This window comes from Mercenaria mercenaria, chromosome 3 (assembly GCF_021730395.1).
Source record: "Mercenaria mercenaria strain notata chromosome 3, MADL_Memer_1, whole genome shotgun sequence".
Lineage (NCBI taxonomy): Eukaryota > Metazoa > Mollusca > Bivalvia > Venerida > Veneridae > Mercenaria > Mercenaria mercenaria.
Window position 1 is genome coordinate 93,407,622 of NC_069363.1, and position 27,288 is coordinate 93,434,909.

General features: G+C 34.9%; 1 protein-coding gene across 8 annotated transcripts in view; it reads right to left on the reverse strand.

Annotated features, from left to right (window-relative positions):
- LOC123524010 (FYN-binding protein 1-like) overlaps positions 1–27,288 on the reverse strand; it is a 58,815-nt gene that overhangs the window by 27,196 nt on the left and 4,331 nt on the right. For 7 of the 8 annotated variants that reach the window (XR_008370356.1, XR_008370357.1, XM_053539340.1 and 4 more), the window contains 6 exons: positions 21,760–22,786; positions 13,685–13,778; positions 12,011–12,061; positions 7,993–8,096; positions 1,876–1,922; positions 680–735 (listed from right to left, as the gene is read on the reverse strand). Coding sequence is in view for 6 of the 8 variants with exons in the window: in XM_053539337.1 (XP_053395312.1) it covers positions 680–735; positions 1,876–1,922; positions 7,993–8,096; positions 12,011–12,061; positions 13,685–13,778; positions 21,760–22,786 (1,379 nt within the window). In the remaining 2 variants the exon portion in view is untranslated. The remainder of the gene's footprint in view (positions 1–679; positions 736–1,875; positions 1,923–7,992; positions 8,097–12,010; positions 12,062–13,684; positions 13,779–21,759; positions 22,787–27,288) is intronic. The other variant, XM_045301870.2, reaches the window with a different exon arrangement.

Sequence of the window (27,288 nt, forward strand, 5' to 3'; positions counted from 1 at the left end):
CATTATTGGCCAAAACTGCCCATCATTACTGGCCAAAACTTTCTATCATGATACTTCTGGCCAAAACTGCCTATCATTATATTATTGGCCAAACTGCCTTCCAACACTATTTGCCAAAACTACCTAACAATAATACATTACCAGGCAAAACTGCCTATCAACACTTTATTCGCCCAAATAGCATAATGACATGTTACTGGCCAAATGTATATCATCAGATTACTGGCAAAAACTGCCCACCAACATACTATTGGCTAAAACTAAATATCAACATATTATTGGACAAAATTGCCTATCACTACATAACTGGCCAAAACTTCCTAACAACATATTACAGACTCAAACTTTAAATATGGATATTAATTTAATGTCTGTCTATTCAAAAAAATGCCCTCAAAAGTGTGCGGGCAGTTTCCTAAAAAGCAGAAGCCATTAAACTATCAGTTTCCTAAAAGCAGCAAACTTTAAACTAAACTGTTTATCTCATTTTACAGTAAAATTTTAAGCTGTCATCTGCTTTCTCAAGTAAAGAAATAAAGAAGCAGTTACCCTAAGCTGATAAAAATTAATCATCATTATATTATTGCATTGAGTTGAATTGGTGAATTAGTTCCTTTGTTTTGCTAAATACATGTAATGACAACAGCACATATTAGAACTGCAATGGAAGATAACTTACTCTGGCAGTTCCTCGTACATCTCATCTTCTTGTAATTCTTCTTCCTCTGGTGGTACCTGAAATAGTACACAGAAATCTTGGTAAAGCACACATCAACATGCGAAGAAAAAGAGAGGTTGATTATCATTGTAACAAGCTGCAAGATGTTGATACTATTGTAACACAGGATGGTAGTCTGTATCTATTAACTGCTCACAACACTTACCAACAGCTTCTGATTTGTAACAGTGAAGATGAAAATCTCATAACTTATTACAACTCATTTAAAATCTCTTCTTACATCAATAATAATGGCACTATGCAAGCAAATCTATTTGTTGATTTGTTTTACCTCACAAACATTTGCCATGCTGCTAAAAATAGAAACAAGTTTGGTTTTCAGTCATTTTTTGGCTTCATCTGCAAAACTGACTGTTATTATGTCAGACTTGCCTTGGCATAATAAAGATAAACTGTTAAAAAATAGCTGGCCTTTAATATTATCCCACGGGTATGGAGCAAGGGTAAACTGAGATTTCTGGAAATTTAATGGTCAAATCACTCAAAAGGCCCTTTTTGATGCTTTTTAAAAGTGTCAGTACATGCCTCAGATAAGGAAGTAACCAAAGTCTCTTCATATAACTTCTTACAACATTTACCAATATCTTGTGTCAAAACAGTATCAACATCTTGTAGCTTATTACAATGAAAATGAACCTCTCTTAACTTGTTACAGCAATAATCAAGACTCGATCATTACCTTGTTACAACACTAACTTTCATCTTTTAATTTGTTCCAACACTTATTAGCATCACTCTTTTTGACTTGTTACAACAGGAATAAACAGCCCTTAATTTTCTAAAACTATTTTTTCTATTTTTTTCACTTTAACTACCTCAGCAAACTCTAGCATAGATCTCATTACCCGTTTTAAGAAAAATTTTAGGGGCATAACTATTACAAAATTTGAATTGCCTCAAGAGTTCTCTCCTGTGAACAAAACAGGGTTTGAATACAGCATACTGTTAAATTAAAATTAATAATAGTTGGGGACTAATTTTCATGGATTTTATGGCTGAGTGAATCCATGAAATTAAACCCCAACAAATATTCCCCAAAGTTGAAAAATCTACAAAGTTAGGGACTCATTGAAATAGCTGTTTTTATCCCAAACCACAAAATTAAATGGTTTCACAGAAAAAGATGACTTCCTTACCTCAGCTACACCAACATCATCATAGGTTTCTTGTTCATCTAACAATTCTGAAATCACATAATTTACATATTTTACTTTAAGTTCTGTTACTATAATGTAAAGGCCTCATGGTTACAAAACATTTTCTGTCTCAGCTGAGTAATAATGAAACTTTATTTGTCTGCATAATTTTTTATGTTAAGTTAATGACTACCTGTATCTTGCAAGTAACTATTCAGTACTGATGGTAAGTCTCAACTGGTAAATTTCAATCTAAAACTCAGCTGAGACCAAAAAATGTTGTGTGAATGTGGGGCCATAACACAAGACACAGGAGCATTTGTTTGTAGTTGCACACCTGCCATCAGCAGACTAAACCAAGGTTTAAATACGCAAAATTTAAGCTACTTAAAGTTGTCTGTTATTGCAATGGTGTTGGAGCAATCTCAAAATTGGGGGGCTGGGGGGTGGGGGTACGCCTATGTATGGAAATGCACTCACAATTATAAACTGTGGCAGCTACACTGATGTTAGGAATCCTGAACATTAACATTAATTTAAATTGCCTTTTTCTGTTACTATTTATTTATGATATTACACTGGAAATAACTTAACATATTAATGGAAGTAGGCATACTGGATATAGTACAGATTACTATTAAATATGAAGTCACAAGCTCTCCCTTAACCCTTACCCTGCTAAATTTCTATAATGAACTTGTCCCTTTCAATTTGGGCAGTACCATTAACTGTTAAAAGGGGTGCTTACCAAAAAGATACTGACCGAATGGTGAACAGTGCAGGTCATGATTAGACTGCATGGATGTACAGGCTGATCAAGATCTACACTGGTCGCAAAGGCAGAATCAATCCTGTCCAGCATGATAATGGTTAAGAAATATACAATCTGACTAAAGTACTTGATCTTCTAAACGAAGATCTGAGAACGACCCATTCACATTCGTCTTCTGTATATTTTGGATTTCCATTATTGCTATTTTTATGTTATCCAATCAGGCGACTTGTTCGATTGTCAAAGAGTAAGAAAAATATGCAGTTATTCCAGGACTCGAACCCGGGACCCCTCGCTTACAAAGCAAGTGGCCTACCGACTGAGCTAACCGGCTATCTGATACATTACGACATAAGAATTGTAAATATCAAAAGTCAATGCTAGAGGTAGATTTGCAAGATGTTGTAAGCTAGGCTCTGATTGGCTAGTGAAAGGGCCGTCAGAACGAGGCAATGAATAGGTCGTTTTCAGATCCTATGCGTAGCGTAATAGGAGATGTACTTTAGTCAGATTGAGAAATATACATTCACCAATCCAAAACTTAACAATTTATTTGTACAATATATCAATCATAAAATATAGATAAATTTCCTTTATATTTCTGGCTCATTATCTACCTTTTTACTGACACACCTAGCAGTACCACTTAAAAAAAACTTCCTTGTCTGATTTACTAGGTGTACCATATAACCTTGAAGATTTAAATCTGCTCCTTAGGTGTATCGAGTATGTAAATCAACAAATATGCGTGAAGGTTTGATTTTCGATAATATATAAGAAACAATATATTTCATTATTAGTGATTTGTTGATGAATAAATTCGTTGTTTGGTGTTCAGTTGCCAAGGGATAATATTCATCTGAATGTCCCAATGATTTATGAGATATATTATTTCACAAATTTTTAACCCCACAAGTAAGATTGTCAACAAAGAAATCGCTAAAAAAACCTTTATGAAAATTACCCAATCTAAAGTAATCAAGTTCAATCAATGTTCGGGATCTCTGTGGCCATGTGGTTAAGGTTGCTGACTTCGATTCACTTGCCCCTAACAAATGTAGGTTCGAGCCTCACTTAGGGCATATTTGAATTCTTCTGGCTTACGGAAGGTCGGTGTTTCTACCCAGGTGCCCACCCGTGTTGAAATACTGCACGTAGGGGTACCTCAGGTCTTCCTCCACCATCAAAGCTGGAATGTCACCACATGACCTTTAAATTGTGTCCCATGTGATATTAAACCCAGCAAAAAATCAATAAATACTCTGGTGCAACCAGCTAATTCTATAATGTCAATACTGGGGAGGGAAGTGGGGGTTGATGTCCTACATATCAAACACAAGAACCGTACTGCTTATATGTGTAGTGTTTATGTCCTCCTTAAGGAAAATAATGTAAGCATATAATTGTGTTTAACAGTCTTCCTGGTTGGAAATACTTCCTCTACATACATTATCATCTCAAGTACTCTTGACAGTTTCTCAAACATGACACCATCAATACATAAATTTATACCATCTAATGAGTAAAATGTAGGACAAGATCTGGCAAATGATTTTATTGAACAAAAACTCTTAAAACATCCAAGAAATGAAAAAAATATAATTTTTGATTTGATAACTATCAATTTATGAATGAAATGAAGAGAAAATTTGGATATAACTGAAAAAAAAATCAAAGAGGGTCTTTGTCCGCATTTTATCAAATTGAGCAGGGTTTTTTTTTTGTCGGGGAGGGATGTTGCGGAATTTTGTCTGCATTACTGACATGTATTATTGGTCAGTTGAAATATAATATAAAATATATTGTCTAAGAGAAACCCTGGACTGGCTAACCATGTTTTGATAAACAAATCAGAAATTAATTTTTTCAGATGTAGCCTTAGGTATAAACTTACTAACAAAGAAACTTTTTCAAGGTTCTTCTGTGTTTAGAAAAAAAAATTGCAACCTTCAGAACTGCAGCAAGTCTTTCCCAACCAAATGCACATGAAGTAGTAAGAAGAGCACCGCCTGCAGGTGCCATCGCTTGTCTGCAAGTGCTGGACAATATGTAAGAAAAGAGTTATAGTTCAGATTTTCTAAGTACAAAAAGGGCCGTAATTCTGACAAAATGCAGGTTAGTTATGGTTCTTGGCCTACATAGTCACCTACTGATGATAAACAAGTGTGCAAAGTTTCAAAGCTGTAGCTCTTAACGTTTTTGAGAAAAGGCGGACCTACACAAATATTTTAACTAAGAAACTCAAATTTTCTAAGTACAGAAAGGGCCATAATTCTGACAAAATGCATATTAGAGTTATGGTTCTTGGCCTACATCATAAGTCAACAAATGATGATAAACAAGCGGCAGAGTTTCAAAATTGTAGCTCTTATAGTTTTTGAGAAAAAGGTGGACCTAAACAAAAATTTTAACCAACGCCAACGCCGACTATTAAGTGACGACAATACCTCGTAGATTTTTTTCAAAAATCAGAAAAGCTAAAACCTCAGACATATATCAGGAACATAAAGACCTGAGATATCACTTACTTGCACTTGCCTACAACCTTAACACAAAAAGAAATTAAAGTTGCAGTATAGTAAAAGCTTAGTCATACTGGCTATGGGCTACAAATTTTAAGAGCAACTTCAATTATATAATACCGTCTCACTTTGTTTGCTCAAATTCGGTACTTGAATACATTAACAGTACACCAAGTAGAAAAGATATAAGGAAACAATATGGTTGTCTATCATTATTTTACACACATAGTCTCATCATACCTCTGCTTGTGTCATTCTGTTATAATGTTAAAAGGGGAGCCATGGTCTTAAAGATAGATTATCAGCCACTCAACCCAAAGGTAGCGGGTTTGAGTCCCATATGGGTCATGACCGTATACCCTTAAATGATACCAAAAGTGGTTTTTCTAAAAAATTGACTGTCAGAAGTGTATTAAAGTTTCTTCATAATCAAGCTGAGATTAGTACAACGGTTAAGTGACTCGTCCATCATAATCTCTTTTTTATCTTTGAGAATACCTGTGTAAGAATAAACGGAACACTGTATTTACATTTATTACATTTTTTTCAGTAAAGAAATCTGATGATTTCATGGAGAAAGATTTCAAACATAGCTTTCAATGTAACAGAATATACAAAATAGGTAAAATTTACTTACAACTGTTGAAAAGACATGAAATAAAGAGAAAATGAGCCGGGCCATGAGAAAACCAACATAGTGTGTGTGCGACCAGCATGGATCCAGACCAGCCTGCGCATTCGTGCAGTCTGGTCAGGATCCATGCTGTTCGCTTTTAAAGCCTAAGGCAATTAGAGAAACCATTAGCGAACAGCATGGATCCTGACCAGACTGCGCCAATGCGCAGGCTGGTCTGGATCCTTGCTGGTCGCAAAGCCACTATGTTGGTTTTCTCATGGCACGGCTCAAATTTGTTTGATCAGAATAATTTTCCACTTGAGAATAGCAGATGTTGTATAGGACACTCATGCAAACACTGCATCTGGCGTTCACTCAGTGGAAGATAAACAAATCCTCTATATGTAAACAAAGAAATAGAAACAAACCATATATGGCTTAAAAAACAACAACCAGCAGTCTATAATAAATGTGGCTGGGTCACAGACTGAAAACAAATCATAATAGTCTCAAAATTGGAAAAGATCAAGTTTTTAGATCAAGCTTTTTGGGGGGTGGGGAGGGGTTGGTAGGCAAAATAAAAAGGAAATTCTCAATAAAAAAAATGTCACTAAATTACTGAATCAGTTAACAAATATTTACTCTTAAGTAGGTCATTCGTACAAAACAATGTTTGACACAAGTAAATACGCAACCTTTAAGTGTGTGCAAAATGTCTATAAAGTAAATTTGCATTGAATTTCAGCCTTAAAATGAGAGCTTAATTTAACAGTGTAATGCTTCAAATAATAGGAATAAATACCCCTTCAGTAGAGATTTCACATAGTTCAGTGTATAATTTTCATTCAACTTCACTCAATCTAGAATTTTGACACACACATACTTTTCAGATGTATGTTCATGTGTATACATTACCCAAACCCAACCCCTGTAAATGAGACAGCTGTATCAACAATGGAAAACCCCCATCCTCAAATTTGAAAAGACATTAATGGAATACAAGTAGAAAGTTGTTTCTGAAAAAAAGACCATGTCTCCCCGTGCATTTAGTTTTAATCAAAGGGCCATAACTCAGTAACAAGAGCACCCACTATGGGTGCCAAGGCTCATCTGCAAGTGCTGGTCAGTATGTAAGAAAAGCGTTATAGTTCAGAATTTCTAAGTACAAAAAGGGCCATAATTCTGACAAAATACGTATCAGAGTTATGATTCTTGGCCTACACAGTCAACTAATGAACATAAACAAGTGTGCAAAGTTTCAAAACTGTAGTTCTTAGTTTTTGAGAAAACAAAAATTTTAATCAAGAAACTCAAATTTTCTAAATACAAAAAGGGCCATAATTTTGACAAAATAGACATCACAGTTATGGTTCTTGGCCCACTAAGTCAGCTAATGATGACAAACAAGTGTGCAGTTTTATGACGTTCCATCAAGTGGTTCATGGGAACAAGATGTTAAAGTGTTTTTTTTATTTTTAGCTCTGGTAGCCTCTACAATGGAACAAGCACAATTATTTGAATATATTAAGTGAGAGATGACCTTACAAGGCTGTTATAAACCAAGTTTATTGAGGATCCATTAAGAAGTTCACGAGAAGTTGTTTAAAGTTGTTTTTTTTCTATTTTTAGCCCAGGCAGCCTCTAAAAAGGCCCAAGCTAAATCAGCTGAAAAACTCTGAAAAAAGTTTTGTGTAATTCTGACCAGTAGTTTCAAAGGAGAGAATGTGTTTAACCTTTAGCATGCTAGATAAATTGTCGTCTGCTGGAAAATTGTAAAGTTCATTCAATTTGCTCCAAAATTGGAAGAAATATTGTCAGAGTAGCAAACAGCTTGGAACCTGATCAGACGCCGATTTAATCGGCGTCTGATCTGGTTCCAAGCTGTTTGCAAAGGCTGTTAAATTCGCCTGCAGCAGGCTAAGGGTTAAGTAGAAATATTGACACTGCAAAATGAACAACAAAAGCTGGATTATCCACTTATACCAATAGCACCTGTTCAGGTGAGCTTTAAACAAATTATCTCCCCTGGTCAGGGGAGACATAAATATATTAAGAATCTCCAGCTGATCATTTCCACATTGAAACTTTTCAGACTGGACCATGGAATACTAGTTGCCTTGTTGAGTGACCAGGTACCACGCTGTAACCACTGAACAAATTTAACTATTTGTTCTTGTTGGCTAACCTGCCACTGACCAGAACCTTACCTGGAGGTGGAGCAGGCAGCTCGTCCACTGAGCCTGGTAGCCCATTAAAGCCAGCTTCCTCCCAACTCCTTGCACTGAGCTCTTCATCCTCCGTCATTGGTTCGCTGAAATAATTAACCATAATATATATTACATGCAAGTACCAGGCACTGTACATGTCAAACTTCAAAATTCGGGAGGGTAAAAATAGTCGTCCTAAATGTTCTAGTAAAGTATTCTCTTTTTAGCTCTGGTAACCCTTATTAAAAATTTGGAAGAGGACCTTCCAAAGACACATGTAGGCTTATTTTTATCAACGTCCTTTGGGTATTTCAACTGGCAAGACAAATTTATGTACAGAACAATAAGACTGAGCATTATTCTTGAATGGTCTCATACAAACTTGTTTTTTTAAAGTATGTTTTACATTTTGCATTTTTTAATTAAATTTGTTCTTTTAAATACATTTCTTTTTTTGTAACAAAGCACATTTCTTCATAAATGTCAACAAGCTGATCACCTGTATGTCCCTGACATTTAGTTACATTTCAATTGACATTTTACAGAGCTCTAAAATACAAAATGTATTGTCTAACCTAGGTGCATTGCACAAAATAGGGGGGAAAAATCAATTCTTTTTTATAATTATGAAATTCTTGCTTGGTATCTTTAAGATCTGTATATAATGACTGTTTAAGATGATTGTATAAGAATGGAACTAAATCACATTTTCTCTGTCCTGTATGAATGATCAAACATGAACTTCTGCCTTCAGACAAAAAAAAAAAACAAAAAAAACAAGAGCTGTCTCCATAGGATGACACATGCCCCCAATGGCACTTTGAATGAATAGTTATGGCCGATGTTAGAGTTTAGGACCTTTGACCTACAGAGCTGGGTCATGCGCGCGACACGTTGTCTTACTGTGTCACACATTCATGCGTAGTTATTTTAAAATCCATGCATGAATGACAATGATATGGACCACCACGCCCATCAATGCACTATCATGAAAAAATGACCTTTAATGTCTAAGTGTGACCTTGACCTTTGAGCTACAGACCTGGGTCTTGCGTGCGACACGTCGTCTTACTGTGGTACACATTCATGCCAAGTTATTTGAAAATCCATCCATCAATGACAAAGATATGGACCGGACACGCCCATCAATGCACTATCCTTTAACGTCTAAGTGTGACCTTGACCTATGAGCTACAGACCTGGGTCTTGCGCGCGACACGTCGTCTTACTGTGGTACACATTCATGCCAAGTTATTTGAAAATCCATCCATCGATGACAAAGATATGGAGTGGACACGCCCATCAATGCACTATCCTTTAACGTATAGGTGTGACCTTGACCTTTGAGCTACGGACCTGGGTGTTGCGCGCGACACGTCGTCTTACTGTGGTACACATTCATGCCAAGTTATTTGAAAATCCATCCATCGATGACAAAGATATGGACCGGACACGCCCATCAAAGCACTATCCTTTAATGTCTAAGTGTGACCTTGACCTTTGAGCTACGGGCCTGGGTCTTGCGTACGACACGTCGTCTTACTGTGGTACACATTCATGCCAAGTTATTTGAAAATCCATCCATCGATGACAAAGATATGGACCGGGCACGCCCATCAATGCACTATCCTTTAACGTATAAGTGTGACCTTGACCTTTGAGCTACGGACCTGGGTATTGCGCACGACATGTCGTCTTACTGTGGTACACATTCATGTCAAGTTATTTGAAAATCCATCCATCAATAACAAAGATATGGACCAGACACGCCCATCACTGCACTATCCTTTAATGTCTAAGTGTGACCTTGACCTTTGAGCTACGGGCCTGGGTCTTGCGCGCGACACGTCGTCTTATTGTGGTACACATTCATGCCAAGTTATTTGAAAATCCATCCATCGATGACAAAGATATGGACCGGACATGAAAATTGTAGACAGACTGACAGACCGACAGACGGTTCAAAAACTATATGCCTCCCTTCGGGGGTATAAAAATGCTTTCAAATTTTCTGTTTATGAGAACAAAATAGAAACATTGCAAAAATTTGCATTCATTCAAGAAACGAAATAAAGCATTTACACATTAATCTTCAAGACTACATGGTCATTGTAACAGTCTAATATAATTACCGGCTTTTTGAATTAGTAATAGTGTAATGTCACCATTCAGATAAAATTGTGACAGATTTTATGACAGTGATGTAAAGCTGCAATTAAAACAAAGTAAAAGAAGAAATTCTGGCAATGCAAAATATATATAGCATTTTTGGTGAATAATAATACTAGTATCTAATATTTGAACCACCTTTTTCTGTAACAAGGGTTTTCTAAAATAAGACAACACCATTTATATTAATCATTCTAAAGAACTCTGACAGTGGTATCAAATAGGAAATATTTAAATTTTCAAAGTAGCTTGTTAAGTTTTGAATGCATCATAAAAATTGATTTTGATGAGCATATTTTCCATTGGAATTTCAGCCATTTTTGACATCAATTTTTTTTTAAAATTCAATTTCGACTTTATTTGATAATGTACTGTTATAAACATTTTAGGATAGCTCAGCAAGCGCAAAAACAGTACAAAAATGTTGTAAACATTTTTTTTTCAAAATTTTTATTTTGCCTGATTTTCACAACAGGATAATACCTTTTTAAACAGATTTGTGGCTATACATTGACATTATTAAAAACAATTCAAAAATTGAAAAACCCCTTCAGGCCTTTAGAATGAGGTCTAGTTTCTATCTGAATCTCGCAGAATAAAGCTGCAACACAAGAAAATTCTTGTTTAACGATAGGTGGATGAAAAATAATAGATGCAAACGGCCATGCAAAATGCATACAATTTTGTGAAAATAAGACATGTGTCTAAATTAAAATAAACATATGCCTGAAATAATTGTTTATATCTAGCAGTGGTTCTAGCAGGTACACAAATTACTCAATTACAAGAAATTTCTCTAGAATCATGCTCATTGCATATAATACATTATCATAATGAAAATGGAGTGCTATAATGCATTTTAACATGTTTAAACCAGATCCTGATGTCAAGGTCACAGGTCAGTAAGACAGACTCAAGAGCCATGGTCTGCATGTCTTAACTTATTAATTCTGTTTCTTTCAAGTTAAAAATATCTTCTCCAAAAATTACATAATATATTGCCAACTCTGAGAGTCTTTATCTTTTAAATTACAGTAAAAATATTTATTTCAAATACAGTTAGGCAATCTGGCTGTCATCTGTAACAGCAGTGTGTACTTTTTATTATCAGTTTTTATGAATATAATAAACAATAAGTTATACTGCTGCAGTCAGAGATCAGTGGTAAATATCATAAAAAAATATCATCTAACATCATTTCTATGAATTTTATTTAAAAAATAATCTCTATGATGTATAGAATCTGCGATATTGAAATTTACTTTTTTCAAAAATTTGGACCACCCATTATAAATTGTATCAGACAAAATTAATAGATAGGTTGAAACTTCCCAAAAATTTCATATGGCAGGATTGTATTCTGTAAAATTTGCCTTCTTATTTCAGTAAGCGTCAGATGTGACAAATTTCAGAACAGTTATCAAATACAGCTGTACCGGTACATTTTGAAGCAACTTTGTACACCTGCAGTAATTTCAAGAAATCATACCTTCATGCAATTGAGCCGTGCCATGGGAAAACCAACATAGTGGGTGTGCGACCAGCATGGATCCAGACCAGCCTGCGCATCCGCGCAGTCTGGTCAGGCTCCATGCTGTTCGCTTTTAAAGCCTATTGGAATTGGAGAAACTGTTAGCGAACAGCATGAATCCTGACCAGACTGCGCGGATGCGCAGGCTGGTCTGGATCCATGCTGGTCGCACACCCACTATGTTGGTTTTCCCATGGCACAGCTCAATTTATGAAATCACAGGCTATCTAATTAGATCTCACATTTATTACATCAGGATCTGGCTTTAACATGTACAGGGACTACAGGGGGAAGGGGATTTGTTGCCATGATACTCACATAAGTGGCACTTTTTTACTTTTTCGTGGCTTAGGTTTGGGGCGCTTGCCCCTGAAAAGGTTTGCAAACATTAATTGCATATTGAACATTAATTGCATATTCAACATAGCATTTGTGCATACAAAGAGAAGAAATTTCATTCTCTATAGTTAGTAACACTTCTTCCCCTCTACATGTGGTATATCAATGTATATATCAGAAAAGTCGATTCTATGCATTAATGTCTATGAATTAATTAATTAATTAATATGATATATTTAATACTGAAATTCACATTTGTGCATTAGACAGGGATTTCATTAATTATTAAAGTCGGAGGTAAAGTTGCAAAGCAGAGGACTTCTGGTGGGGTCCTCCCATTTACAACTTGCTACAGGTAAAACAGGGTGAAATACCCACCCTCACCCCCACCCTTCGGCCCTTAATGAAACCACATAGCAGATGGAGCAGAAGTGTTTATAAATTCATTAAAGCAATATTTAAGAATTAAAAGACTTTTTTATTAATCAATGCAATGCAGTGTTTATGCCAAAGATCATAATCAGAAGGGAAAATATTTAGGTTCGAGTACAATAAGAATTCCTGCAAAAAAGATATAAAAAGACCAGGAAGGAATTTCTCATTGTTACACACCTGTCAATGCACAATAAAACACACAATCATGAAGAAATAGTGAGAGTTTTGATACTGTGGAATATTAAGGAGCATTATTCATTGATACAGGTTTAAGACTAGAACTGGCAGAAGCTCAAAAGAGGCAACACTTCAAAGCAAACACTGCATGATTATATCATCAAGCTCATTTACATGTAACAATTATCTCATTGGTTTCTACAGGAATACAGACAAAATCCACACCTCACTACCACCTCGTGACAAAATCATTGCTCCATTTGAATTTGACCAAGGCAGACAAAATCCTGCCTCCCCCACCCGCTAATCCCCAATTGATTTTTTTTTCAATTATATCTAAATATTCATATTTATCATGTGATAAACTGTAATATTTTTTATTTCTTTTAACCTTTTTTTAAGTTTTTATTCAACAAAATCAAATGGGGTTTTGTCCACCTTGGTCAAACTGAGCAGGGGGAATATTGTCCACAAAGGATTTTGTTCCCTTGTAAAAGTTTTTAAATAATAAGATTTTCTTTCATCCAATATCTAGGTTTATTAGGCCCCACTTATAAAACTGTCACTGCTTCACTTTGAGATGTTTTTGGAATGAGGACTTTTTCCCACTCAAACATTCTGCAAGACCTTTTTACAATCACTTTAATGGGCAGCTAGGTAACATATACATGACACAAGCAGTACAGTTTTGATGACCAGTTATTTCTTACAAAGAAAGGCAATCAGTTTTACATTGCTCTAGTACCACTGAAAGCAAAGGGACCCCTCAAGAACACGATGGTTCTATATTAGAAATGTTTCCACTATTGCTTCCTGCAAGGATTTACTCTTTTTTAGCTATTTTGATAAAGATTCATACAAAAATCATGCATGAAATGAAGCAGACTTCCAGAAAAGATACTATTTGAAGAAATTGTTGAATTTCGTTCAAACAAGTGAGCTGACAGAATGTGATGGACAGTGGACCAAAAGTCTGGACTTTATGAAACAAAAGCCTTTAAGAGTAAACTAGTATGAAAGAACTGTGCCATGTGTACTTACATTAGAGACACTGCTCTTGTAGACTGTAGATTTCCGCAGTCATCGTAGGTTTCTTCCATCTCCGTCCAGCCATGCTGCACCTTCTCTGTTGTATCTGTAAATGGACAGTAAGTCAGTGTAAGACATATGAGAAACCAACCTTAACAAAGCGTAACAAGCTTAAATGACTGCCATTAAATTTTTTTCATCATTCAGATGGTAGTTAGTCTACCTACCGACTAGATAATCTTTTTTATCTTCTTTTTTAAATCATCTCTCTTGTAAATTCTGACCATCCTTTCTTGGCCTTGATTATCTAATGTTTTGAGAAGAAAAGGGACAGAACTATACAAAATTTTAATAGCCTCAGGAGTGTGAACAAAATGTAGGGTCTGAACACAAACTAAGATGGAAGTATATAAAATATCAATTTTTTAGATGTTGCTAGTGCCAATTTTAACATAGTTATCTTGTTGCTTACACTTCTGTATCATTCCAGTCTTACAGAAATGCCTTTGTGCACTGACCGTCAGGGGAGGTAATATTAGATGCTCTATTTTGAGTACCAAACAGACTGATTCCACTACCTCTCTAATGTCTTATTACAGATTACACGTAAAATGCAGTTAAGACAGTAAAGGCGTAAAAAAAAAAATTGTTTGTTTCCGGTATCCCGACCTACCCTAAATTTATGGCCCAACCCAAAATTTTTTTATGGCCTTGGAGAATATTTTTTTCAACTTTTTAACAAAAAGATGCAAAACTGCACTTTTTATGCTTTAAACATGGCCAGTGATGTTAGAAATCAACTTACTGGTGCATTAAAGGCATAACCCCCTTAGTTGTAATCATTTTTTGACAAAAAAATAATTTCCAAAAAGTCTCCCCTAATAAAAAAAAAGTCCAAAAAAAAAAAAAACATTTCCGACCTACCTACCCTAATTTTTTTTAGCATGTTACCGGAAACAAAGGATTTTTTTTTAGGCCAAATCTATAATGACAATATGTAGTTTCAGTGAGATTTTGTATTCTCATCTATTATTTTGGCATTCTTGAGCCATAATTGTAGCTTGTAGAAGCAATATTCATCACAACCGGAGAATAATGAAATCACATATGGAGGAAAGGTAACCGAATAGAAATCATCGATTATCGTTACGGGTCCATTGCCTTAAGTTAGCCCTTATCCTGCTGAATTTCTATAATGAACTTGTCCATCTTTCAATTTGGACAGTACCATTAGCTATTAAAAGGTGCTTACCATAAAGATACTGAGTGCATGGCGAACAGTGCAGATCTTGATCAGACTGCATAGATGTGCAGGCTGATCATGATCTGCACTGGTCACAAAGGCAAGACTCCCTTGCAACTTGTTGTATATAATCATTACATGTGATTGACAGACTAACCAATAACTGACCACTACATTATTAGAAGTCACAATTAATAATTTGTCATTTATAGGACAGAGCGACATTACAGGAATGTATGAACCTGCATAAAAACAAACCACATGTCATTAATATAGTACATCATACAAATTACTACAAATAATTTCACTGTTGACATTCAGTTAGGCATTTTTTTTTAGGTTGGTGGTACCAAAATACAAGTTTACAAGGAAATGTACTGGTAAAAACTAATGATAGGCAAAGTACCATTAATACAAAAATAATGGATTTTGTATCAATAAATTTCTTACTTAAATTGCATGAGAAATTTAAATAAAGAAATAAAATTTCAACTCATTTTCTGTTACAAAACCCTTCTCATGCCTGATTCTGCCTTTGTGTAGATCATCCATGCAGTCTGATCAAGATCTGCACTGTTCGCCATTCAGTTAGTATCTTTTTGGTATGCACTCCTTTTAACAGTTAATGGTACTGTTCAAATTGAAAGATGGACAAGTTCATTATAGAAATTTAGCAGGGTAAGGGCTAAAATCCACAAATTCATATCCCCATGAAATAGCCTTTTTTGTCAAAATCACGAAATCTCGTGCCCACAAAATTAAATGGTTTCACAGTATTACATTTACCATATCATCTAAATAAAACATTTAAGATCACAGTCTAAACTTCTTCAATGCAACTTGTCATTATGTCTAAACTTTTAAGGTACAACTAAACATTGAAATGAAACTTAATCATTCAAAAATACATTTTAATGATCTGGGAATTTCCCATCCTGTCTGATTATATCTATCACATTTCTAAATCTCGGGGTGTTTCATATACATACATTGTATAAAGTGTATATGTTTCGACTTGACAAAGAACAAAGTTTAAATGCCTGGTGGTCTAGTGGTAACATGCTTGACTGTCAATCCAAATGTCTGCGGTTCGAATCCCAATCTAGCACCTGGAAAATTCTGAGATGCTCTCGAGTGTCTTCCACCGAACTAAGAGGCCAGCAAAAGTTCTTTCCAGGAAAGAGCGCACTGTGTGTACTGGCACCCTACAACAGGCATGATAAAGAACCAAGCTGTTTATTCATAAAGACTTATAGAAAGTGATCTGGAAATGCCAGTGTATCTAAAATTTCTCTCTCTCCATGTTCTGTGGGATTCTCAGTGCCTCTGATCAGATCGCCCTAGAACTGCACTGGTTGCGGATAAATTTTGCGCCATTTAAGTTTGTAAAAACTATTTCTGTTGGTCTTCCTAAAACTTCTAGAAAACCATCTGCGGAATGTGGTACAAAATGACCCAACATTAAGACACAAAGTTTGAATTACTGGTATTGAAGGAAATCGATACTTCATATCACTCATTGAAAATTGCATATTGTTCCTATTGTTTACAAAATGTTCAGTATCTAATCATTTAACAAGCTTCAAAAATTGTGATTCAGTTTGTTGATAAACAAAGGCAGACGTCAATTCATGTACACTGTACTCAAATTTTTAACTTCCTTAGTATTTAAAATATTTTTGTAGGGCAGTGAAACTGGTATGTCAAAATGATTTAGTAATCTTTACCCTATCTATCATGTACAAAATGTAAAAAAGATTTTTCTGTGCTTATCAGAAAATTGCCTAACATACAAAAAAACTCCTCCTTATGAAAATATTACTTATCAAGATTACCAAGTAACAGCTTCATGTGTGATACATGTTCACTATTTGGTGTTTAATGTAAGACTGAAATGTTATGGTTTTTGGTTGGCTCATATAACTCCATCATCTTCCCCAAGGCTTTGTCATCCAACCATTGGGTATAGGCTATCAAATTTTTAAGTTCAAAATTGTCTTACAATGCCTATTGTGGGAAAAGGACAGTATCCTAATATATATTAAAGATTTGTCCATTAGTACCATAAAGCTTTTAATTTTATTTTAAAAACAGATTAAAAGCAACGATCCAAATAGAATTATGCACAATTTCATGGTGCTTTCAACATATACATTAACTTAAAACAGCAGAACAATAAAGGGGGTAAGCATAAACAATGGATTCAAAAATATTTTGTGCAAATTATTAAGCAGTATTCAAACATTTCGTAAATACAAAATGTACATGAGAAACCAATAATTGCAATAGAATTTAACAAGAAATAGACATTTTCTATTCATATCAAAATATGTGTCAGCTACATTATAAACCAGAGCACCACCTACGGGTGCAATCTGCTGGTCAGTACATGTAAGCAAAGTGTTATAATTCAGAAATTCAAAGTACAAAAAGGGCCATAATTCTGACAAAATGCAGGTTAGAGTTATGGTTCTTGACCTACTTAGTCATCTAATGATGATAAACAAGTGTACAAAGTTACAAAGCTGTAGCTCTTATAGTTTTTAAGCAAAAGTGGACCTAAACAAAAATCTTAACTAAGAAACTCAAATTTTCTAAGTATAAAAAGGGCCATGACTGAGAAAATGCATATCAGAGTTATGGTTCTTGGCCTAGCAAGTCATCTAATGATGACAAACAAATGTGCAAAGTTTCAAAGCTGTAGCTCTTATCGTTTTTGAGTAAAGGTGGACCTAAACAAAAAATTTAAACAATCAAGTGACAACAATATCCCGTAGATTTTTTTCAAAAATCTGACAAACTTATAAAAAGGCATTATAAGTCTGTTAGAAGAACCTGGCTTGCCAGTTTCATTAATATATATTAGTCATTGTATCATGGTGAGTAGAGCTATGACAAATTTCCGCTGGACAATTGACAACAGGAGGAAGTCATTTCACAATAATTGAGGTCCATTAACTGATTAAAGGAACACAAAGTGTAGAATGATAAGTGGAAAAATGCATAAAGTGGACACATGTATAAAATTATCTCTTTTTTAATATTTCCTGTTATATTTAATATTACTATGGTTGAACCAACTGTTTTGAAGAAATTTGCATGCATTTCTTAAAAAAAGTAATACTACTTCATTAAATTTTACTTTACATATATTTCATATCTTGCCAATAAAAAATATGTTATTATTTTTATAAAATTCCCCCAAAAAAATTCATATACTCACTGGCTTTTTGTACACATTAACCTGATAGTGGTACAAAGTGAAAGTAAGGCCATCACTGTTCATATTCTTAATTTTTTGCCTAAGATGAGACAAATTTTGAACTGTTTAATAATCAAAATCTGAACCACAAGACTAATAACAACGTTACGGATAATGTGAGCTAACAATGGTTCTATTTTCAATTATGTCATACAACCTACTGAACATGATGCATGACTTTGCACTGATCAAAATGTGCATTCAGGTGTTCCCACCAAGCCTGGAACCATTGTGGGTTGATAAGATCCAGTCATCTATCATTGAAATCATTCCAGTATAAATGATCAACATTCATATCTATGATAAGAACTGTCTGGTAAACCTATCCTTAATCTATCTAGCAGACTGACTTACCTGACACAAAGGAACATTGTTAGAGACTGAATTTCTTAATTACTTCTGGAAAATGGTACATTTATATATTTCACATGTCAGGTCCTGCATCCAATATAAAGGATTTAAACTATGTGTGTGTTTGGAGGGTACAGGGTTGGAGGAGAGGGGATAGGGTTCATGTGAATAATTAAAGAAACACAGTCTAGATCTTTTTCATTTTTGCCCCAGACATAAACTCCAGCCCCCACTATCCAACTCTCCCTGCCTCAAATTGCCCAATCTTACAACATACTACATAGGACCTGAATACTGTATGTTTTCATCCTAGCCAAAAATTTGAATAAAATTATAATCATTATACTTTTTTATAACATTTTCAATTCGTATATTGCTGAAAACATAATTATCATTTCTTAAACATTTTCTCTTTTTGTATTAAATGTGTAAAGAAATTTGGCCAATGTTCAGTCTAGAAATTTTGAGAACTTTTCCCTCACTGTCAATCCTGACTTAACTTTGCACATTGTTTCTGAAATTTATCTTTTCCTTTTGTTATGGTCACAAGCAACCAAGAAATTATTACCTGAAGAAAGATTTAAATTCTCTAAAAGGGGCCAGAATTCTTGCAAAAAGTAGGATGTAGTTGTGTTTCTTGCTGAACAGAGTCAGCTTTTGATGGTTAACAAGTGTTGCATGTTTCAAAGCAATAGCTTTAATAGTTTAGGAGAAAAGTTGACCTAAACACAAAACTTAACCAAGAAATCTGATATTTTCTAAGTTCAAAAGGGGCCATAATTTTTGAAAAAAAACAAGAGCTGTCTCCATAGGATGACACATGCCCCCGATGGCACTTTGAATGAATAGTTATGGCGGATGTTAGAGTTTAGGACCTTTGACCTACGGAGCTGGGTCTTGCGCGTGACACGTTGTCTTACTGTGTCACACATTCATGCGTAGTTATTTTAAAATCCATGCATGAATGACAAAGATATGGACCGGATACGCCCATCAATGCACTATCATGAAAAATGACCTTTAACGTCTAAGTGTGACCTTGACCTTTGAGCTACGGACCCGGGTCTTGCGCACGACACGTCGTCTTACTGTGGTACACATTCATGCCAAGTAATTTGAAAATCCATCCATGGATGACAAAGATATGGACCGGACACGCCCATCAATGCACTATCCTTTAACGTCTAAGTGTGACCTTGACCTTTGAGCTACGGACCTGGGTCTTGCGCAGGACACATTGTCTTACTGTGGTACACATTCATGCCAAGTTATTTGAAAATCCATCCATGGATGACAAAGATATGGACCGGACACGCCCATCAATGCACTATCCTTTAAAGTCTAAGTGTGACCTTGACCTTTGAGCTACGGACCTGGGTCTTGTGCGCGACACGTCGTCTTACTGTCGTACACATTCATGCCAAGTTATTTGAAAATCCATCCATGGATGACAAAGATATGGACCGGACACGCCCATCAATGCACTATCCTTTAATGTCTAAGTGTGACCTTGACCTTTGAGCTATGGACCTGGGTCTTGCGCGCGACACGTCGTCTTACTGTGGTACACATTCATGCCAAGTTATTTGAAAATCTATCCATCGATGACAAAGATATGGACCGGACACGAAAATTGCGGACAGACTGACAGACCGACAGACTGACAGACCCACAGACGGTTCAAAAACTATATGCCTCCCTTTGGGGGCATAAAAACCGGATAGAGTTATGCTTCTTGCTGTACAGAGTCAGCTAATGATGGTGAACAAGTGTTGCAAATTTCAAAGCAATAGCTTTGATAATTAGAGAAAAGCTGACCTAAATATAAAACTTAACCAGGTAACGCCGATGCTGACACAGACGCCGATCAAGTGATGACAATAACTCATCTTTTTTTTTCTTCAAAAAATCAGATGAGCTAATAAAAGGAACATAAGCAATATACAAACCACAGTATGAACAAGTTCAATATTAAATATAAATGATTTATATATCAGAAAACTAAAACATTTGTCAGACAAATATAAAATGTTTTACAGTAACTGAAGTATGTTAATGATAGAATAACAGGAAGATGAAATAGAGACATCTGTACATCTGATAAAAATTGTTTTCTTATTAACACAACAAGAAAAATATTGGAAGAATCTCTCTGAAGAGTGAGTTATAAAGCCAAAGGTTATTTCAATACTGAAAATGTTCCAACTTCACAACTACCTTTTCTCATACATTCTCAATATAAAATGTGAATTGATGTGTAATAAAACTGTCATAAAACCAGACAGGCAATATGGAAAAATTCCAGTCCTGTATTAAACTAATAATACCCACAGACCCAAGGTGAACTGGTTCTAAGTTCAGTTAAATAATAAGAAAATAAAAAAAATACAGAAATTGGTAATTATTTCACACATGCTTCTGTTAAAACAAATGATGAAATCAATGATTTTTTTAAAAAATTATTACAGTGTATATACAATGTATAAATAAAATTTGTTTATGTTCGTAAACTGTATATACTAGTTAATAGGTTTATGAATTTTTCATTTCTATAAAACACAGTGCTCACTCAGATACTGTCTGAACTCATGATCTGAATGATAACCACAAGAACAGATCTATCTAGGTAGGTCTGAAAAAATACTGAATCAACTGATGAGAAATAACAAAATAGGTGCCAAAAACAAAGCTGCCTTTGTTCTTTTTTACTGGAAAGAGGCAACCCTATGATGTACATGTAGACTGAATCAGCTGACCATCTGAAAGTTACAACTTTTACTGCTTTTACCAGAGCTTATATTAAAGTCTATTCTAGTCCTAGGCATAAAATGACTTTCGATCATTCTCTGAAAAGCTGTGAAATAATTTAATTTCGTGCATACCAAATTTTGTGGTTTTGTCCAAAATGGCTATTTGTAAGGATACAAATTAGTGGGTAATCCCATGAATGAGGATCTTGCATTGTTTGCTTTGTGGTATTGAATTTTGTGGCTTGACACAACTACAAAGTCCATGACAATTGGACTCCATGAATATTCATGATTCCAATGTAATCAGGGTTTAGTTTTATAACAAAAACTCTGCATTTTGTCCTAGCTTGTATGACTGGTAGTGGTACATATTTCAGAGAAAACAGACACAAGAACATACATATGAGCTTTAAACAAAGCTAAAAGAAATAGGTATAAACTGAATTATAATGAATTAGAGAGACTTTTCTGTATGACTTACCTAGACTTTCCATAGCTTCTTTGTACTCCACTCCCAAAGCATCAATGTCTATATCACAATCCAATTTATCTGGCTTGTCAGGTGGACTGTCATCTTGTAAACAGCTATCATCATTTTTGAGGAATTTTTTCCCGTCTATAACTCGTATCACAGTTCGGACTGATTTCGTCCTTTCTCGAAGTTTTGCACTTTTCAAATTTCTCCTCCAAGGGACATCATTAGAATCACTGGAATTCTTACGAAGAACTGGTTTTATTGGGGACACTGACACAGCACTTGGACTGTTCTTAGTTGGTTCTACATGTCTGAGTTTTGCCTTAAAATCAGCAGCTGGACTCCCAGACATTGCAACGACTTTAGCTAAAACATCATTTGCTGTTCCAACACCCCTAGGTGACTTTTGTTTTGGAGAATCAGACTCAGTCTTTGGAATGTTTGTATCGGCAGTTTTCTCCCTTGGGGAAACATTTCCTGATGGGGACTGTGACCAGTTAGAAGTCTTCACTGCGCCTCCCACACCAAACTTCCTCTGAGATATTGCATTTTCTATAATGTCTTTGTTTTTTGCAGGTGGAATGCCATTTACTTTTGCATTATTGTTAGAATCACTTCCCCATTTGGAAGGCTTTACACCAGGTTTAGGTTTAGTTTCAACAGGTGGGGCATCTGTTTTTTGCCGAAAGGCCTCTGGAATGTTTACCTTACTATCCCTCTTCTTAAGTGGTCCATTGGAACTTGTTTCAGAAGGTTTATCCTGAGGTTTATCTGTTTCTGCATTTTTAGGTCTTAATGCATTTGGTATACTTCCTTCCTTTTTATCGACAGCTCCGCAAATGTTGAGACCACCCCCACCTCCATATTTTGGGAGGACTTTGGGTTTTGGGGTGATGCCCGGTTTTAGCCCCGGGGCAGGATTACTTTCAAATTTGTTCTGAGCGCCCTCAAACCGGGCCTTAATGGCACTGAGCCCGCTCGGTTCACTCATATCTTCTCCCGTATCCCCTGCATCATCATATATTTCCTCGTCCTAAAAACATTAATATATATTATATATATTATCAATAATGAAAGACTGTTCAACACTTTTAAAGATAAAAGCTTAGACTCAATTTCATACCAAGATAATGAAATAACCATGCTTAAATCTCAGTATTTCAGTTAGTATACAACATTCAAGAAAATCACAATTCTTCACCGAATTTCCTTTTCAATAAATCGTTCCCTTTTTTGTTAGAAAATACCCTTAAGCTCGAACCCTGTACACTGCATAGTACTTAACTTTTTTCAATTTCTTTCTAAATATTATTGTCTAATATGCATTACTTATAACCAGAAGTTAAACTTGGTTGTTGATCAGTGTCTGGAATCTGTTCATCTAAATGAAATCTCTACTAAAAGTACTTCAACAGACAGATGACCTTTTCACACCAACTTGCAACATTATCTTTATTTCAAAGATATTTATCAACAGAAAGCAGTGTAAATTGTAGTACCAAAAAATGTCTGATTATAATGTCTATAACATACAGGTTCCCATATACTCAGAAATAAAGGGTCAGCAAATGAGTTTAACACACACACTTTTTCTCAACCCTATACCCCAACCCCCACCATAACTAAAATATGTGCAACGTGTGAAATTTATCAGCTATTCAAATCTGTTTATATACCGGAACCACTAGTTAAGCTTCCAAAATAAATATTTAACTTTTAATCATTTATCAATTTAATCCACAGCTCTACCAATGAAATATTTGTACAAATAAAAAGTTAATCACAGTTCGATCACTGTTAACAAATGAAAAATATCAACAAAATTACTTACCCTCGGTTCTATCTAAAAGCCAATTTTAATTATCAAGCTAAATGATAATTACCAATTATCACTTATAGGTACAGTATACTTAAACTGGAACAAGGCAGTTTATCTGGTTAGACACATTGAACATCTATTAGAACTACATTTTCAGTAGCATAATCTAAAACACGGAATGGATTTGCTCAAGACAATTTTGAATGCCCGTATTTTTCGGCCTCTGTTAAGCCAGCATAACAGATAATCCTGTATATTTAACTTAACCCTTATAATGATGGACACAATTGATTCTTCAGACATCCATGCAAACTGATCAAGATCTGCACTGGTCGCCATTCAGTCAGTATCTTTTTGGTAAGCACCCCTTTTAACAATTAATGGTACTGTCCAAATTGAAAGATGGACAAGTTCATTATAGAAATTTAGCAGGTTAAGGGTTAAGAAGAAAGTGTGCCACTGTTAGTGTTAAAACAAGCAGAATGCTAAACTTTTTTACAAGCAAAACAAATCATCGAACGAAGAACTTCAAAGGATGCAAAACTGAGACTCCACTGAGATAATAAAATAGAAATGGATTATATTATCATAAACTGAAAAACCAAATTACCTTACTCTTTTTCAGATGATCTCCCCCACCACCCTCCCCTCCTCCCCCACTCAAAAAAAATTACAGCCCAAAATTAATGCATTTACTTCAATGAAAAGAAATATAACTATTAACTATAGAATTTAAATTAATATGAAATCTACAGACCCCAAAAGCAGAACATTCATGAGGTCACAATGCTCACTTGTAATAACATTACTCAAAAGAGATATATGCACTTCACTGGATGTTGCCAGGGTGTTCTATATCTAAATGGAAACTACCAAATCTTAGATAATGTTTTTTCCACAGCAGTGTAGAATGCACAGGGATAAGTAACAGTGTTCCTGGCTTTCTCAGCAATATGGTTCTAACTGTCTCTCAGCTTGTTACATATTCTGGTTCCCGTCTTACTGCAAACAGTACGTCCCGATAACGATAGTAAAGGGGCAGGTAATCCAGACTACTTGTTACACTGAACTTTTCCTAATGAAAGATAAATGGGAGAACTTCTCGACACTGAAGAGTTGGGTCTTGATAAGTTGAGCAAACTATATTTTTCAGTGTTTATGCACACACACATTTTGTACTAACAATTCAAGGTTCTAGTCCATTCCATATTTTGTTCAATGCCTTTACAGTGAGTACAGCAGCTGGAGTATAAAGATCAAGCATGTTATAAAGATAAGAAACTGAGAAATTTTATCATCAAAGGTGAAGCTGGTTTAAGCCAAAAAATTCTCCAATTTCATTTATATGAGCTTTGTGAACTGAGGGTATCAATATACAAATATATTAGCTCTTACCCTGCTAAATTTCTGTAATGAACTTATCCAACTTTCAATTTGGACAGTACCAATAACTGTTAAAAGGGGTGCATACCAAAAAGATACTGACTGAATGGTAAACAGTGCAGATCTTGATCAGACTGCACGGATGTGCAGACTGATCATGATCTACACTGGTTGCAAAGGAAGATTCAATCATGTACAGCATGATAAGGGTTTTACAGCTTCAAATAAAAATACGAGAGTAATTTTAAATACTGTCAGATTTCATAGGACTAATAAAATAAACACTGTCAAACATTTGATTTTGATTGTGCGATCTACAATCTGTTTTTTTTAATGCAAGTCAATGTATAAATCATGGTTATGTTGTTTAAATATGATTATCTGGAAGCTTCAGGCCTGAAAACATCCTGGTTATAAAAAACTAAGATGTTTCTCAAAATGTAAATATTAAACCTATCCCTAGACATCTAACTATGTTAACCTTTCACCTGCAAATTTTCTAAAAATGGACTGGTCCATCATTCAATTAAGGCAATGCCATAATTCAGGGCGTTCGGTTGACCCGAGGTCCCGGGTTTTGACCCGCGAAAATAGAGAAAAACTTGTATTTGACCCGCATAAAATATGCCCCGTGCGTCGGCTTGACTCGCGGAAATTTACTTTGATGCGTCTCGAGTTAGAAAGTTCTGCCCCGTATCAATCAAAATCTCAGTGAATTTCAATACTGTTGACGGCACAAACGGAAGTATGGCAATAGGCGGAGGCGGTATGTTAATTAGCTACTGACAGATGTCAATCACGCCACGCGCCGGCTGACACGTAATCATCTCGCGGTTTGTATCGAGTACAATAATGACCCGTCATTATCAAAGGTGTTTATTGATCAATGTGTAAATGTGTAAATGTTAATTGGTAAAAAATAAATGCTTTAAATAAGCAGAAATTATAGTGGTATGGTGAAAAAAATGAAATTTAAAACAGGTATTTTAGCAAGAATTTTTAATGTTTACTTTCGTTTTCCGTATTTGTCACTCGTTTTCGCGACCGCCATTTTCGGACATTTTTATCATTTCTTAAGATTTTTCCAGTACAATCTAAATAAAAAGACAATAAAAAATCTGCATTTAAGAAAAATATGATCACTCTTAGTTCTAATTTAGAAGAATTTGCCAAGAATAAAGTAAAACACCAAACCCACGCATTTCTAGGCAATGTGCAAAATAAGACAACTAACATATGAATTTGCTGAAGAAAATCTGTAATGACTAATGTACTTGTTTTAGATAATGTCTATGAGAGTTGCATTAATAAAAGTATAGCTTGACCCCTGAAAAGCTGATCTTGAATCTTGACTCTTGAAAATCTGACTCTGACTCTTGAAAATCTGATTTTGACTCTTGAAAATTTAGGCTGAAGAGTCAATGACTCTTGAGTTTCAGAACCTACCGAAAGCCCTGGCCATTTATTATTCAAAGGGATGTTCACTGAAAATTTACTGACTAAATACTAAACAGTGCAGACCATGATCAGCCTGCACATCCATGCAGTCTGATCATGGTCTGCACTGTTCGCCATTCAGTCAGTATCTTTTTCGGTAAGCACCCCTTTTACCAGTTAATGGTACTGTCCAAATTGAAAGATGGACAAGTTCATTATAGAAATTTAGCAGGGTAAAGGTTAACAATCATGATCAAGCAAATTTAAAATCACTATACCGAATAACAAACTTGCTTATCTGAACAATTCTTTGAACAATAATATATGCAAATTCTGGCAGTATTACATGCTTAGTTTGTTTAAATAAAAAAAAAAAGACATGAAAAGATTTTGTAAGTATTAAATTTTGTAATATACTTTGGTAAAAACAAACAACTATATACGTATAAAGAAGGTTCATAAAGATGCTGGGTCACTCACCTGAATGCACTTCTAATTAATTTTACAAAATCAGAATATAAACAAGGAGCTGCATTCAATAAATGTGTAACCAGGCTATAAAATTAGCCAAATTCTTTCATAAAATTTTAATGATAAATTTTAATTTCAATATTCAAAATTGATTTTTCTATTTTGTAACATTCTTTGCTTGGACAAGTGTTACTTAACTTATTATTTTTTCCTGCTTAAACATGTCAGAAATTTTTATTTTATCACTTTCTAAACAATTTTGATTATAAAACAGATTTTGCTTTTAGCACTTTGCATTAGGTGCTATTGTTAACAAACACCTTGGCTTCCTTGGCTGATTAAGTGTGAAGCCCAGGCATGTTCTTAAGTAAACTTCTAAATTCTTAAGTAAATGATTTCACCTTTTTGTTACAATAATTTTCATT